Consider the following 16,792-nt stretch of genomic DNA (forward strand, 5'->3'; position numbering starts at 1 on the left):
TCACTAGAGATTAAATGCCGCCCCATCGGGCGAATAAAGAGATTGGGTTAGATATGACATCACTTTATTACTTTCTTTCTCTTTTTTGTGCCCTAGCATAATCCCTGTTTTGCAAAGTGAAGGGCCAAGAGTTCTGAAGAGAAGCCCGGGCAGGGTCTTGCAGATAGGTCTGCACAGGCCCCTGCCTTGGCTTGCTGTTAAGCTGCATTAAACCACGCCATCACTTCCCACTGGAGCAGCAGAGTTATCCGGGGACTCACTTACGATGGACCAGGCTAGGGAGCAGGTCCTCCTTTAGACAGTGCTGGCTGATTTGCTGGAGGAGACTAGAGGGAGCTTCTGGAGGGTCTCGCAGGGTCCATGATACTCAACCTGGAAGTGGCCTAGGTCTCTTCCTCTCACATGTCAGACCCACTTGACAGCCGAGGACTGTCTTGGGAAAGGAGTGAGACACTGTGCATCATTGAGTCCTACCCTTGCCTCCTTCCTACCTTCTTTCTTCTCGCACTCTTCCCTTTGGGTGCTCCTCCAGGCCCAGGTCTGTAGGCTGTCCCTGATTGTCCTAGGTACCTACCGCCCTCTTCTGTCGGCTTCCATGGAGGGACCGGAAATGAAGGCGAGTAGGGGAGAGGGTGAGCAGGTTGGGGGGTGGGGCGAGCTGCAGGTTGCTGGAAGCGAAGCGGAAGGGGTTTGGGAGTTCATCTGGCGCAGTGCTTCTCCACAGTAGACGAGGAGAACGAAGCTCGGAGTATTTTAGTTCCTGGCTCAAGCCCACCAGGCCGCCGCTGGCTAAGTGGGCTTGAGAGCCCAGGCCTGGGAGTCCAGAGCTTCGCCTTCGTTCTTCAACATTTAGGAGCAACCTTGATTTTCTCTCTTAAATAAATCATTTAAATACAAATACAAATACTGTTTCAGACATGGAGCCATCCCATGTTACTTAGTGTGACTGTTGAGCTCAGAAGCGTATCGAATAGATTGTAGGTCGTATCTCCTAGGGACCCCTCTTGTGCAGTTGCTCGGGTGGTAACTTGCTGAATTATGGGCAGTTGCTGAGATGAGCTGTTGAGCCAACTGCATCCAGTATTGTTAACTTAGTAATACTGTCCCCTTATAAGAGGGCTGGGGACAGTTTCTTTATTTTCTTATAAACCATTGCTTTTTTTTTTTTCTGTGCAAACCAAATTTAGATATCTGCAGTTGCAAGATTATCATTATTTTGCATATAATTAGGACTGGTACTCATACTAATTAGCAAAGATAAATATGTTTAAGAAATGATTTAGGGCTGGAGAGATGGCTTAGTGGTTAAGCACTTGCCTGTGAAGCCTAAGGACCCTGGTTCGAGGCTCGTTTCTCCAGGACCCACATTAGCCAGATGCACCAGGGGGCGCATGCGTCTGGAGTTCGTTTGCAGTGGCTGGAGATCCTGGTGCGCCCATTCTCTCTCTCAAATAAATAAATAAAAATAAACAAACAAAAAAAATTTAAATAAAAAAGAAATGATTTAAAAATCTAGATAAAATTCGTTTATTTTTGCTTCTTTTAAGATAATTGTGTGTGAAGTGCTAGTGGTGAGCTTTACTTAGTAACTCATTTACTGCTATAAGATATGATCTCACTGTTGAAGTTATTCTTTTTTACATGTGTGTGGTATGTGTGGGGTGGTCTGTATACGTATAGTGTGTGCATGTGTTTGCGCAGATGAGCCTTTGTGTGCATGTGTGCGGAGGCCAGAAGACCACAATGGCAGTGTTCCTTTATTTCTGCTCCACTTTGTTTCCTTGGGACGAAATCTCTCATTGAACCTGGAGATGCCGTTTTCTGTCAGATCAGATGACCAGTGAGCCCAGCAATTCTCTGCTCTCCGTCCATCACAAGACAATGGCATGTATGGCCCAGCTTTTTATGTGGATGCTAGGGTTCAATCCTCAGAGCCTCTCAAGTCCTCTCTGGTCCTTATGATTGCATAGCAAGTCCTCACACCTACTGAAACATTTTCCCAGCCCCTGATTAAAATTTTTTTTTTCTTTTGTGTTCATGTGAGTAAGCATGGGCACACAAAGTCAGAGACAATTTTCAGTTGTTGATGTCTGCCTTCCACCTTGTTTGAGACAGGGTCTCTGGTTGTTCATGGTCACAGTTTGGTCACCAGGCTAGCCAGTGCTCAAGCCTCTGGGAACTTCTCCAGCCTCCTCCTCCCATCATGCCTTTGGATTGTTGACATTACAGAAGCCCAGGAAGGTTATTTTACCTGGGGTCTGGGGATCTGAACTCAGGCACCCATGCTTGTGCAGCAGTCACTTTCTCCACTGAGTTATTCCCCATTCCCTTAGTAGGAAATTTTTATTTATTTATGTTTATTTTATTTTTTTATTATTGACAATTTCCATAATTATAGGCAATAAACCATGATAATTCCCTCCCCTCTCACTTTCCCTTTCACAGCTCCACTCTCCATCATCATATCCCCTCCCCCTTTCAATCAGTCTCTCTTTTATTTTGATATCATCATCTTTTCCTCCTATTATGAGGGTCTTGTGGAGTAGTGTCAGGAGCTGTGAGGTCATGGATATCCAGGCCATTTTGTGTCTGGAAGAGCACGTTGTAAGCAGTCCTATCCTTCTTTCAACTCTTACATTCTTGCAGCCACCTCTTCCACAATGGACTCTGAGTCTTGGAAGGTGTGGTAGAGATGTTTCAATGCTGAGCACTCCTCTATCACTACTCAGCACTCTGGTGCCTTCTAAATCATCCCAAGGTCACTGCCATCTGAAAAGATAAGCTTATTTAACCAAAAGTGAGAGTAGCATTAATATATGGGTATGAACATTAAGAAAAGTGCTTACTAGGCAGTTTGGCAGACACCAGCATTTAGCCAGACACCAGCAGAATCGAACCTGGATCCTTAGGCTTTGCAGGCAAGTGCCTTAATCGTTAAGCCATCTTTCATGCCCAACATGTACTTTTAAAAATGTCATTATCTGGGCTGGAGAGATGGCTTAGCGGTTAAACGCTTGCCTGTGAAGCCTAAGGACCCCGGTTCGAGGCTTGGTTCCCCAGGTCCCACGTTAGCCAGATGCACAAGGGGGCGCACGCATCTGGAGTTCGTTTGCAGAGGCTGGAAGCCCTGGCGTGCCCATTCTCTCTCTCTCCCTCTATCTGTCCTTCTCTCTGTGTCAGTCACTCTCAAATAAATAAATTAAAAAAAATGTCATTATCTTGAGGTATGCTACAGAATGTCCCACTTTCTATGTATGAAATAATTGTTTCTAAAAGTAACTTCAATATGCATTAAACATATTTTCTAGAACACGTCTGTGTTCTTCTAACTTGTGGTGAATTTGTTTGGCTTTCTGAACACTCTTGAAGGACTGTCAGCTCCAACCGCTAGTTACCAGCCCTTTCAGGAATCATCCAGTGAGTGCTTTTCATGGATCTGCTGTGTGAACAAAGTAGAGATTACTTCAGTGGGAAAACTGTGGGATAATTAGCAAATGAATGAAACAATTGTATTTGTGATGTTTTACAAAGAAAATCATGGTGACAGGGGTTAAATGAACTATCCATAAAGCCCTTTGAGGTTCCTGGCATTAGTAAGTCTTTAGTAAAGAGCAGTGCTTGTTTATAATGAAATATAGTAGTAAATATTGTGATTGTTTATGTTTCCTTTTTCCATTATTTCATTCATCCATCATGGACTGAATACCTACTGTTTTGGGGGTTAGTGGAATATGGACCAGACTCAGTTATGGTTCTCTTGGCATAGCGGGCAGGAAGGGGCTACACAGAGAATAGAGGGAAAGCATTCCTGGGAAAGAAGTCTGCTGGGACCATGAGAGACGGAGGTCGGTGGGGGCAGTTATGAGGCTGGGGAACGGATGCTACTCCTCCTGGAGCAGAAGGTGTGCAATGGGACAGAGTCTGCAGCTAGATTCTCATCCAGCCAGACATCTTCAAAGATGCTCTGGTACGTCCTGCATGGTGCATATATATCGTGATTTGTCTAATACTTCATCAGTTATTCTGCTTCCATTCTTTTTACTGTTATAAATGCTGATGTTACCTCTTCAAGCAGGCTGGTTTTTTCTTTCCTTCCTATAGATAATTCAAAATTACTGAATCAAGGGATACAAATACTCTTACTTCTCTTGACATATTACTAGTTGGTAATTTCTGAGATAGACACTCATATTTTCCAAATGGTAACCTGAATGTACTGTTTTTCCACAAGCTGTTATTATTTTGATATTGTTTACATATTTTTTATAATTTATCTTTACAAAATGGCTTGTCATTATAACATTATTTCTACCTTCCCATTCCATATATATATTCACACATATATGGATTATCTTTTAGTCACTGGCCATACTAGACACTTAAATTTTAAGAATGCATTTGAATGAATGCGTAATTTTATAAATTAATATTTGCTTGCCATACTTGAAAACTTATTAATTTTTAGTGCTATAAGTTTAATATTTTCATAGGTATTTTAAATACTTATATTTTATGTGGTATATTCATTTCCAGCTCTGAAAAGTATTCTATTCCTGTTTTTGCCTTTTTTTTTTCTGTGATGCTTTAATAAGAAGTGATATTCTTTTCAGTAGTTGGAAGAAAACTACCATTTCATTTCGAAATTATTTTTAGAGACAGGGTTTCATGTATCCTATGCTTGTCTCTAAGGATGTGTAGCTGAGGATGACTTTGACCTTCTGATCCTCCTGAAAAAGAGCATTACAGGCGCGGACCCCCATTCCTGGCTTAAGTGAGGCTGGGGACAAAATCCATGGCTTCCTGCATGCTAGACAAGCACTCTACCAACTGAGACAATATTTGACATCTATTGACAAATATGACGAATATCTGACATATAAAGAAACAGATTAAAGGCCTTTGCTTGCAAAGCCTGGGTTCAATGCCATAGATGCCCATGTAAAACAGGGCTGGAATTTGTTTGCAGAGGCAAGAGATTGTACCCTCCCTTGTCTCTCAGACAGACAGACAGACAGGCAGGCAGACACACACACACACACACACACACACACACACACACACACACAAACACATATATAAATTAAAAATAAAAGCCATCTTCGATGTGTTAGCAGTAGTTAAGCATGTCTTTTCTTGGCCTTCTAGCATCTTTGAAAAAGTCTTTCTTATATTCCAGATGGCATGGCCACGCACTGTCACTGAAAGACTGTTGGATGAGATGTTTGATAGCAACGCATCTCAGTTTTTGGCTGTTTTGGAAGCACTGTCTGACTCAAACAGGCGGATCCTGCAAACTGGACCTTTTGTTTCTGATGAGGTGGAGCTCCGTGATGTCGTCTCAGAACTGTTTATGGCAGGCAAAGAACTTTTAATATGTAAATAAATTGTTAAGAGAATATTTTATGGGGGTTGGGGAGATGATCATTCTTAAAGGCTTGGAAGTATGAGGACATGATTTCAGATCCTTAGTACCCATGTAAATGCCTGGTAGGTATGGTGATCTAGCAGTTGAGAGGTGGAGATAGAGTCTGGGGCCAAGCTGGCTAATTAGATGAGCTGCATCAGCGAGCTGTAGGTTCAAGTAAGAGACCTTAGCTTGATAAATAATGTAAATTGAGCAAGACACCTGGCATCAACCTCTGGACCTCATACACACCTGCAAATGTCCCTCCCCCCCGACCAACATATAAAAACACAAACAAAAAAGTTAATATTTTATAGTGGATGTGGAGGGCAAACATTTTAGCACAGTGGTCCTGGTCCACATATGAGAAACTGATAATCAATTTATAAATTGACCCTGAGATCAGCAACCTTGCTAAAATTAAAGTCAATTGATAAATCATTTGTAGGTTTTTTTTGGATTAACAATCATCCTTTAATAAAGATGATTATATTTCTTTCTTTCTTTCTTTCTAAATTTTACTCTTCCAATTGCTTTTATTCTTCACTTCTTAACTTACTGTGCTGGCTGGGATTACTAGTAAATGCATGGGAAAGATGGGTGATAGCAACCATCCCTGTCTTATTTTTGGCCACAAAGGTTACTATTATTAAGATATTTGCTAAAGAATTTTTATAGATACCTGTTTTAGATTGAAAAAAAGTTCGTTTGTTTTTTTACTCCTGATTTGCAAAGAGGCTTTGATGTGTTGGTTTGTTTTTAATCCTGAGTATGCTTTTTAAGGATATTTTATTTATGAGAGAGAGAGAAAAAGAGAGAGAGAGAGAGAGAGAGAGAGAGAGAGAGAGGGAGGGAGGGAGGGAGGGAGGGAGGGAGGGAGGGAGGGAGGGAGGGAGGGAGGGGGAATGGGTATGCAAGGATAAACAAACTCCAGGCACATGTGGCTTATGTGGGCACTGGGGAATTGAACCTGGGTCCTTAGGTTTCACAGGCAAGCACTTTCACTGCTAAGCCATCTTTCCTGAATTATGTTTTTAATTCTGAATAATTATTGAACTTTTGTCAAAAACATATTCTGGCTTTATTGAGATTGATTTGATAGAATGACTTTTCTCTTTTATTCATTCTAGCATAATCAATTCAATTGATTTTCTTTTCTATTTATTTTTTTATGAGAGAGAGATCAAGAGGGAGAGAGAGAGAGAGCATTGGTGTGCCAGGGCCTCCAGCCAGTGCAATCAAACTCCAGATGCATGTGCCACCTTGTACACATATTTGACCTTGCATGTTTTTGTCACCTTGTGTGCCTGGCGTATGTGGGATCTGGGGAGTCAAATATGAGTCCTTAGGCTTCAAAGGCAAGCGTCTTAACTGCTAAGTCATCTCTCCAGCCCTATTTCTATTTCTTTTTTTTTAAAATTCATTGACAACTTTTATACTTACAAACAATAAACCATATTTTCCTCCATGCCCCCATTTTCCCCTTCACAACTCCACTCTCCATCATATCCCCTCCTTTTCTGTTAGTCCCTCTTTTATTATGATCTCATCGTCTTTTTCTCCTATTATGAGGGTCTTGTGTAGGAATTGCTAGTGCTAAAAAGCAGTACATGAGCTGCTGGGGGAAGATGGTCAACAGTGTTGTGAGCAAGCAGAGGACACTGCTGTATGAAAGCAACCAGCCTAACAGGACATACACACCTGTGCAATGGTGGCACACAGGCTAGGTGGGTAACCAGTGGCTTTCTGGTTGGTTAAAATATCTGCTCAGCAAAAAGAAACCCATAGCTGGAACTAGGAATGGAGTCAGAATCCTAAGTAGACCGAGATTATGGACTCCAACAAGAAGCTCCCCCTAGTCTTTGGCCAAAATTGAGGCTACACTTATCAAAATCTCTCTAAATTAACAATGCTTATCCCCTTTATCGTATGCCGATCTCACTCTCCATTGGGGAATCTGTTTCTCTTTTTCTATTTCTTAACCACCTTGTATTTTTAAAAAAATTATAAAAGATTAATTATTTTTTAAGAGAGAGAGGGAGGGAGGGAGGGAGGGAGGGAGGGAAAGAATTGCCATGCTAGGGCCACAGCTACTGAGATCAAACTCCAGATGCTTCTGCTACCTAGTGGGCACCTGCGACCTTATGCTTGTCTCACCTTTGTGCGTCTTGCTAATGTGGGATCTGGATAGCAGAACACTGCTAAGGTAAACCTTGTATTTTTGTAATAAGCCAAAATTGTAGGTGAGGGCTGGGCTTTTGGTACATTGCTTGTTTGACTGCTAATGTTTACTGTTTCTGCTTCTTTGTTCATGAGAGAGTTTCCCTTCTTGTAATGTCGTTTTAGGTTTTGCTGTCACATCATGCTGGCCTAAGGAAATGAGTAGAGAACTATGCCTGTGTTCTCAAATGTCTGCAAGAGTTTGTGTCTGATTGGTGCTATTTATTTATTTACTTTTATTTTGAGACAGGGTCTAACTCTGTAGCCCAGCCTAGGCTGGCTGGAACTCATTATGTAGTCCAGGCTGGCTTTGAACTTGTGATCCTCCTGTCTCAGCCTCTTTAGTCCTAGGACTAAGTGTGAGCCACCGTGCTTAACCATACTGTTATTATTATTATTTAGTGTTTGTTTATCTTCCATCCTTTTTCTAAATCTTCTCTCAGTCACATAAATGCTATTTTCCTTGTAAGACTTGGAGTCTATCTAATATTTTAAATAAAAAAAATCATTTATAATATAACCTTATGATGTTCTTAATGGTATCCTCTTGGTTACTCCTAACTTGATCTAGTCAGTTTGCTTTCCCTTTTATTTCATCAGTTTCACCAGGGGCCCTTGAGAGTTGGGGTACACATGTCTTGGCACGTGTGTGAAGGTCAGAGGATAATTTTGGGTTAGTTCTAGCCTTCCCACCACATCTGAGGCAGAGTTTCTTTCTCTGGACCTCACTCTACTCTCATTTTGCTGCTCTGGCTGTGAGTGTGCAGGAAATTCTCCTGTCTCCATCAGTGTGCTGGGGCGATGGAAGCCTTCCAAGACTTGTCTGCTTTTACCTGGGGCCTGGGGATCAAACTTGGGTAGTCAGGTTTGAGCAGAAATTACTTTATCTGCTCAGCCATCTCTCCGGCTGAAGAGTCTACCAGTTTTTCATTTTCTCGATTCTTTCTATTATATAGTTTTTTCATATTAACTTCTATTCTTTGTTAAATTATGTTTTGCTTTAAGAAAATACGATTTCCCAAAGGGATTTTCCCAATTTGCATCTCATCAGCATTTTATGAGAGTTAGTCTTGCTCCAAGTTCACATTGTCACTTGGTGTAATGTATGCTCTCATTGTCAATTTTATTGGGGATTCAAGGGTGCTGTGGTTTGCTTCTATTTCTCCGCTGACTTATGAAGTCAACACTTTTGTTTCTACATCTCTTTTAGCATGTGCACAGGTTATTTTGTGAATATATGTTCAAATCTTTTGCCCTTTTTTTCTGTTGGTGAAATTGTTTTAGTTTTACCTTTTTCACTAATTTATAAGAATCTGTTTTATATATATAATATCCTCATGTCACCCCTTTCTGAATACATGTGTTGCAAATATCTTTTCTCACTTGGCAGCTTGCCTCTTCATTCTCTTACTGGCATCTTCTGAGATAAGAGTCTTGACTTTAATGTAGTTCAACATAACAATGCATCTTTTATAACTAATCACCTTTTGTGTCAAAGTCTAAGAAATTTCTGCAACCCCAATGTCATTAATAGGCTAGCATGTTTTATTCTATAAGCTCCATTGCATAAGGTCTATAGTTAGGTCATTTTTATGAGCACAAGGAAGACATCTACAACTTATGGGTGTCCAGTTGGCATAGCACTATTTTTGAAGACCCTGTCTACCATGGCATCCCTTTTTCATAAGCTGGCAGCCTGTTATGTGTGTCCTCTGTCTTCTCACTCTGCCACATTTTCCAGTGAGGTGTACAATTTGTGGTGTGCATTCATGGTTCATGCCTTGTTGCAGTATTGCATAGCTTGTTTGACCGTTTACTTAAGCTGCTATGACATTTGAGTATGAGTTTATTGGGCAGATAACATTTAAAAAATATTTTATCTATTATTTATTTGCAAGGAGAGAGAGAGAACAGGCGTACAAGGACCTCTTGCTTCTGCAAATGAACTCCAGATGCATGCTTCACTTTTTGCATCTGGCTTTACGTGGGTACTAGGAAATCAAACCCAGACAATCAGGCTTTCAAGCAAGTGCCTTTAATCTCTGAATCATCTCTCCAGCCCTGCAAATTACTTTTAACTTCTTTGGTATAAATACTTCAGAGTGCAAATGCTGGTCCCTGTGACGGGTATATAGCTTTGTAAGATGCTGCTCTCCTTTTCTTCAGGCAGACAGGATCCTTTTCTCACCAGGATTGCATGAATGATCTAATTTTTTCAACATCCTCAACAGTATTTGGTGGTGTTACCTTTTAAAAAATATTTTTATTTTATTTATTTGAGAGAGAGAAAGAGGGAGAGAACAATAGCAAATGGGTGCGCCAGGGCCTCCAGCCACTGCAAACAAACTCCAGATGCAGGCACTCCCTTGTGCATCTGGCATACCTGGGTCTTGGAGAATCGAACCAGGATCCTTTGGCTTTTCAGGCATATGCCTTAACTGCTAAGCCATCTCTCCAGCATGGTGTTGTTACCTTTTGCAATTTCAGTTATTCACATAGGTGCATGGTGGTATCTCATTGCCTTTAGTTTGTATTTTCCTGGTGGCTAAAGGCATTGGACAGCTTTTCATGTTCGTGGGACCATGCATACTTTCTCTTCTGTCTCCTGTCAGTTTTATGAATGGTTTGCCTTTTTAAGACAATCAATACCTTTTAAAGCTTGTATTACGCATTATTATTTTCCTTTTGATCAATATTAACACTAAGATCTTTGAGTTATCTAGATAATGGGTATAATATTTTACTTCTTTTAAAATATGCATAATAAATCTCCATAGTCTTGTACATTGCTAGGAAAGTCTGCTGTCAGTTTCAATCTCATTGTTTTATAGATTTAGCTTTTATAGTTTTCTCTTCCCTGTGATGTCTTTACATTGCTTACCCTGGGTCTGGAGGTAGGTTTAGTAATAGGGGAGATATTTTGAACCCTAATGTCTATATTTTTTATGTAACTTCTTTTTAAAAATATTTATTTATTTGTGAGGAGAAAGAGGGAAGAGAGGGAGGGAGGGATGGAGGGAGGGAGGGAAAGAGAAAGAGAGAGAGAGAGAGAGAGAGAGATAATATGAGAAAATATGAATGAGCCCATCAGGATCTCTTGTCACTATAAATAAACTTCAGACACATGTGCTATTCTGTGCATCTGACTGTTCATGGATACTGGGGAACTGAATCCAGGTTGGCAGACTTTGAAAACAAATACCTTTAACTGCTGAGCCATCTCCCTAGCCCTCATGTTACTTTCTTTATTTATGTATTTATATGAGGTAGTGTCTCACTCTAGCCCAGACTGACCTGGAACTCTATAGCTGTACATTGGCCTTAAACTCATAACAATCCTCTTACCTCAGCTTCCAGAGTTCTGGGATTAAAGACATGCACCACCATGCCCAGCTTCTTGTTACATTTTTAGTCTCTGCATTTGCTATTCTTTATTTAAGACTGGTATTAAACAGGTGTTAATTAACATGTGTACATGGACCAGTCATAATTACTTTTCCTTTCTCTTATGCTATTCTATTACTGGAAAGGTTCCTCAATCTGATTTTCCAGCTCACTAATTAGTTTTCTGTTCTTGATTCTTTCTGTTCTAGCATTCCATTTCTCTGTTGATTCCTCAGGGCATCTCATTCTTGCTTTGTGTTTCTAATGTCTTCTTAGTTCTCTGAGAGAAAACTTTATCTTTCGCTCTGTTCCAGTTTCCTGCTGCCTGTGGTGAAGGATGCTCACTTATTTTGTGGGTTTTCTTTGAAAAGCTTACACAAATGTCTGTGGATGTGAAAAGTAACATGTGGTCTGCGTAGCTTTAGGAGAGTTGTACACAAGAGTTTCCTTGACTTTTTCCACTCAGACCTTAAATCTTACCTCCATCTGCACCCAGCCTGTCCACTATCTCTCATTAGAACAAGGTTTGTCTCCTCCTCCTCTTCACGCTTTAAATTGCATTCTTCCCTTTAATGTCCCTTTTCAGCCTCTTCCCTGTATTTGTTGAGGTAGTCAGATGTGCCAAAGGAAATATGTTTTAATTTTCACCATTCTTAATCCTTTTCTTCCACTTGTACATTGGGCTGTCTTTGTCCCTAGCATGCTATTGACAATAGCTTGGGCAGCATCCTTGCTGACCAGTCAGGGGTGCTTGTCAGTGCTTTGCTTCCACCCTGGTCTGTAGGTCCTGTGCTACCACGTGACCCTTATGTGGCGAGGCTTCTCCCATGCTCGTGCCTGGCAGTGGCCATCTGCTACACTCTAGGTACCCATGGCTCTAAGAAGCTGCACCCTGTCCCTGTTGTGCGTCTCGTTCCTGAGGTTGTTTTGTTTTTCTTTTTGCCAATTCTTGATTTTTTCCCAGTGGCCTTCACAGACTGCCTACCTCCCTTACCCCTCTGTTGGGTACCCTTCCCACAGGTCTCCACAGCACCCTGCATTTGCCCACTTTGATTTCTCATCTGGCCCACTAGCCTGGAAGCTATGGCAGGGATTGTGAGCGCTGTGTTCACTTTTCTGCTCTGGTTTCCCCAGTGCCTGGCCGTGTCTGGTAGCTAATATTTATATACATGCATATATATTTATATATAATGTATATATAATTTATGTATAATAATTTATATATAAATATATTACATGGTGACCATCTCTTCTCTTGCTTTTCCTTCCTAGTTTCAAATGTTGATATACATGGGAAGCTCAGTTTCCCTAAATCCTCTCTCCTGGAGTTGATGATAGAAGGAAAAAATGTTATTTCTGTGGACATGACTGTGAAATTTGTAAAATTAGCTTTCACTTATGAAGAATGGGGATTGTTCAAATCTGCAGCTGGGCAGCTCATTCATTTTCTCCAGGTAACACATGGGGAAACAATTCATTTGGTTTTGTTTCATTCTAGTTACATGGACTTGCTCATTAACTTGTGGATTTACTTCTCTCAGACGCAGGAAGATCCCGAATCAAAGAAAACCGAGAAGGATTTAATCCTTTTGGTTGCAATGGAGCCACTCATCAACACAAAGAAAAAGAAAGGTTTGATCTTTCCTTTGGATAATGATAAAGAAGGACAGTCGTCAGTTCAGAGTTATTTAAAACAAATTGCTTGTCATGGTGAGTATTTGTCTACGTTTCTGAAAACCTCCACTTTCTCTGTTTAAGTGTGTTTTCCAGGTGAGGTGAGACAAGGAGTATTCAAGGCAGAGGGTAGAGAAAGTACAAAGCTTCTGAGGCAAGGGTGGGCCTGGTGACCTGAGATTGGCAAGGGGGCTTGGGTGGCTGGTGGGTGCCGGTGGAATTTGGGAGTGTGAGCGTGACAAGGTCAGACATAGCTGGGGGTCAGGTAATGCGGTTCCTAGGCCTTGTAAGGATCCTGCATTTACTTTGGAGGTGGTTTTGAGTGAGGCAAGAGGCTGGAAGTAACCACTGCTTGTCGCAGTGAGAGGCCAGTGGGGCCCATGGTGAAAGGGTGAAGATCAACCTTTGGGGGCAACCTGGGTCATTTTCCTTGGAGGTTTTGTTGAGTCCCCTACTCAACATGCAGCATTCTAGACTTCTGCCACTGAAAAATCATTGCGAATGTAATTGGAAATCTGGTCTACTTTTAGACCAGTGGAAATGATGTATTCCATGTTCTTCAGGAACTGTATCGCTTCTCACCTGTGCTAAATCACTTGTACCAAATGCTGATAGGCTTTTTTCTTTTATCCACATCTGAACAAATACATTTTTCTTTTTTCTTTTCTTTTCTTTTCTTTTCTTTTCTTTTCTTTTCTTTCCTTTCCTTTCCTTTCCTTTCCTTTCCTTTCCTTTCCTTTCCTTTCCTTTCCTTTCCTTTCCTTTCCTTTCCTTTCCTTTCCTTTCCTCTTTCTTTCTTTCTTTCTTTCTTTCTTTCTTTCTTTCTTTCTTTCTTTCTTTCTTTCTTTCTTTCTCTCTCCCTCCCCCTCCCTCCCTCCCTCCCTCCCTCCCTCCCTCCCTCCCTCCCTCCCTCCCTCCCTTCCTTCCTTCCTTCCTTCCTTCCTTCCTTCCTTTTTATTAATTTGCAAGCAGAGAAAGAGAGATAGAAGAGATCAGACATAGAGAATGGACATGTCAGAGCCTTTAGTCAATGCAAACGAACTCCAGAAGCATGTGCTGCTTTACGCATCTGGCTTACATGGACACTAGGGAATCCAACCCAGGTCCTTAGGGTTCGTAGGCAAGCACCTTAATTGCTAAGCCATCCCTCCAGCTTACTTTTACAATTTTAGGTGCCACGTTTTAGGTGCAGAATAATGTTATAAGTCTCTTCCATTTCTCATTGGCCTACATATCATGGATTAATCATAGTAATAATCTGTTTAGAATGGGCTAGAGCTACTTAGAATTTTGACATAGATGCATTTACATTGCCTTATTGTCACGATATTTCCTTATGTATCATCTGTGCCAGTTTTGTAGAATTTCTATGTATTTTTTGTAGTTGATGTTGTATAGTTCATAGTTGTAATATTTTTCTTCTGCTTTTTGAGTGCAGATTCGTTTGTGAAGTTCTATGGCTATTCAGAAGATATTTTTCATTTGGCATCAATTCTGCATCACTGTGTCTGTGCCTGTCCTCAGGTGAATGAACTGTTTTGAATCACTTCTAACAGGCCATACGGAGATAACTTTTAATAGTCTGGTCTCATTTAAGGCCAGATTTTAAAATACTACAGGATTTTCACCTATGAGTATAAACCAGTTACTCATTAGAATGCATTATTGGGTTACAGACCAACTTATTATGTCAAGTTTCTTCTTATTGTTGTCATTTTTCTGTTTTGGGAAAATCTTAGCCTAGCTGTAGCTCCAGTGCTGAAGGAAAGGAGGCAGGAGTTCTAAGCAAGAGTGAATATGTTTAGTGAAATATGGCTTCTCTGTCTTTCTCCCCTTCCCTTCCTCCATTCTTCTTCCCTTCCTTCCTTCTTTCCTACTGAACCCACTGAGCCAGATCCTCAGCCCACCTACTCAGGGTTGAATTCCTCCCACCTGCTGCTCTCTGGACATCCATCTGGGGAACGTAATCATTCCATCTGCCTTGCTGTTTATTGTACTCATCTGTGCATGGGGTGACCGTCATGGCACCCACCTGCTTGCGTTGATATGAGGGTAAATGAACTGGGTCCTGCAAAGCTCTCAGGAAGGTATCACCTGACAGTTCACTTCAGACACATGTCTTTTTGTTCTGAGTCACTTACCTTATTGCTTTTGTTTCAGGATGTCCAACCCAGTCCAGAGATCGTGACGGACATTATCATGTTCTTATGGCAGAAATGCAAATCAGGGATTCAGAGTATGACTGTATCCAGAAGTGACCATGCAAAGTTGACCCAAAAGATCAGCACTAACAAAGTATTCTTTTTTGGTTGCCTTTCATGCATATATCTTTTAAAATTCAAGTGAGGAGCACATTTTTAGTATTGCAGATCAGATGTGTTAAGAAGCTATTCTTTGAATGTGTGTATATACATGTATGCATGTATGTGTATGCTGGTGTGCATGCACATGTGTGTATGTGGAAGCCAAAGGACAACCTTTAGTGTTGTTCCTTAGGTACCCTCCATTCTTTGTCTTGTTTTGTCCCTTTTTCACTTAAAAGTTTTGACAACTTCCATAAATATACCATGACCTCAATCCTCTCCTACCACCCTCCTTTGTCCCCTGTCTCCTGTCACCTCTCCACCAAATGCCTTCTTCTTTGCAACTAACCCCTGGTCTGTTTGATGTCGTCATATTTTTTGCACCCTATATTCACATCTTTTGGTAGTTCGTGTCAGTCCCTGTGAGGTCATTAATGCTAATGTGACTTCCTTCACTTTTGTTTTTAAAGACAAGGTATTTTAGTAGCCTGGAACTCACCAAGTAGGCTAGCTTGGCTTGCCAGCAAACACGGAGGATTTGTCTATCACCCAAGCTCTGGGGTTACATGTTGTTTTTTTATGAGAGAGAGAGAGAGAGAGAGAGAGAGAGAGAGAGAGAGAGAGAGAGTACATAGGACCTGGGGAGTCAAACCTGGGTCATTAGGCTTCACAGGCAAGTGCCTTAATCACTAAGCCATCACTCCAGCCCTCTCACTTTTTTTTTTTTTAACGTGGATTCTGATGATTGAACTCAGGTCCTCATGCTTGAAGGCAAGCACTTTACTGACTGAGCCATCTCCCCAGCCCATGGGAAATACCCTTTGTAGCCTGTCCTCCTCTTAATGGGTGCTCTTGTACTCTGCCCCTGTGTAGTTTTGGGGACTGGAAGAGTGTCGCAGTTTTAAAGGGAAGAATAACCATAGTATGCTTTTGGTCTTATGAGTTTGGATAAACTCATTAATAAGGTTAATAATAAAGAATAAAAATAAGTAAGGAGTCCCACGGCAGAAATAATATACTTAGTTTACTTAGAAGAGCTTCTCATTTCATGAGGAGGAGAAAATAGAATATTTCAATGTAATAGCCTGGAAATGTAAGATAAAGTAGTTTTAAAAAATTTTTATTTATTTATTTGAGAGCGACAGACAGAGAAGGTGGGAGAGAGGGAGAGAGGTCGAGAGAGAGAGAGAGAGAAAGAGAGAGAGAGAGAATGAGTGTACCAGGGCCTCCAGCCACTGCAAACAAACTCCAGATGTGTGTGTCACCTCGTGCATCTGGCTTACATGGGTCCTGGGGAATCAAACCTTGAACTGGGGTCCTTAGGCTTCACAGGCAAGCGTTTAACCGCTAAGCCATCTCTCCAGCCCAAATAAATAAAATTAAAAAAAAAAGAAATTTAAAGGGGAGGGTGCTGGAGAGATGGCTTAGTGGTTAAGCACTTGCCTGTGAAGCCTAAGGACCCCAGTTCGAGGCTCGGTTCCCCAGGTCCCACGTTAGCCAGATGCACAAGGGGGCGCACGCGTCTGGAGTTCGTTTGCAGAGGCTGGAAGCCCTGGCGCGCCCATTCTCTCTCTCTCCCTTGATCTGTCTTTCTCTCTGTGTCTTTCGCTCTCAAATAAATAAATAAAAATTAAAAAAAATTAAAAAAATTTTATTTATTTATTTGAGAGCGAAGATAAAGGATTTCAATAATCAATATTTTAGTTCTACTGATTCTGAGTCTCCTAAGACTAGCTATATAAGGATGCACAGATGTGATTTCTTTTTTAATTTGGTACTCTGTTAAAAGTATTGTTATGTGTACACA

The 16,792-nt window shown here is 41.1% G+C and overlaps 1 protein-coding gene across 1 annotated transcript in view; it reads left to right on the top strand.

Moving 5' to 3' along the window:
• Positions 1-16,792, top strand: part of Cfap54 (cilia and flagella associated protein 54) — a 290,039-nt gene that overhangs the window by 33,717 nt on the left and 239,530 nt on the right. Inside the window, exons 9-13 of the mRNA XM_045152254.1 lie at positions 5,177-5,375; positions 12,281-12,462; positions 12,550-12,718; positions 14,121-14,206; positions 14,843-14,977. Coding sequence (XP_045008189.1) covers positions 5,177-5,375; positions 12,281-12,462; positions 12,550-12,718; positions 14,121-14,206; positions 14,843-14,977 — 771 coding nt within the window. The remainder of the gene's footprint in view (positions 1-5,176; positions 5,376-12,280; positions 12,463-12,549; positions 12,719-14,120; positions 14,207-14,842; positions 14,978-16,792) is intronic.

This window comes from Jaculus jaculus, chromosome 6 (assembly GCF_020740685.1).
Source record: "Jaculus jaculus isolate mJacJac1 chromosome 6, mJacJac1.mat.Y.cur, whole genome shotgun sequence".
In the NCBI taxonomy this organism is placed as follows: Eukaryota; Metazoa; Chordata; class Mammalia; order Rodentia; family Dipodidae; genus Jaculus; species Jaculus jaculus.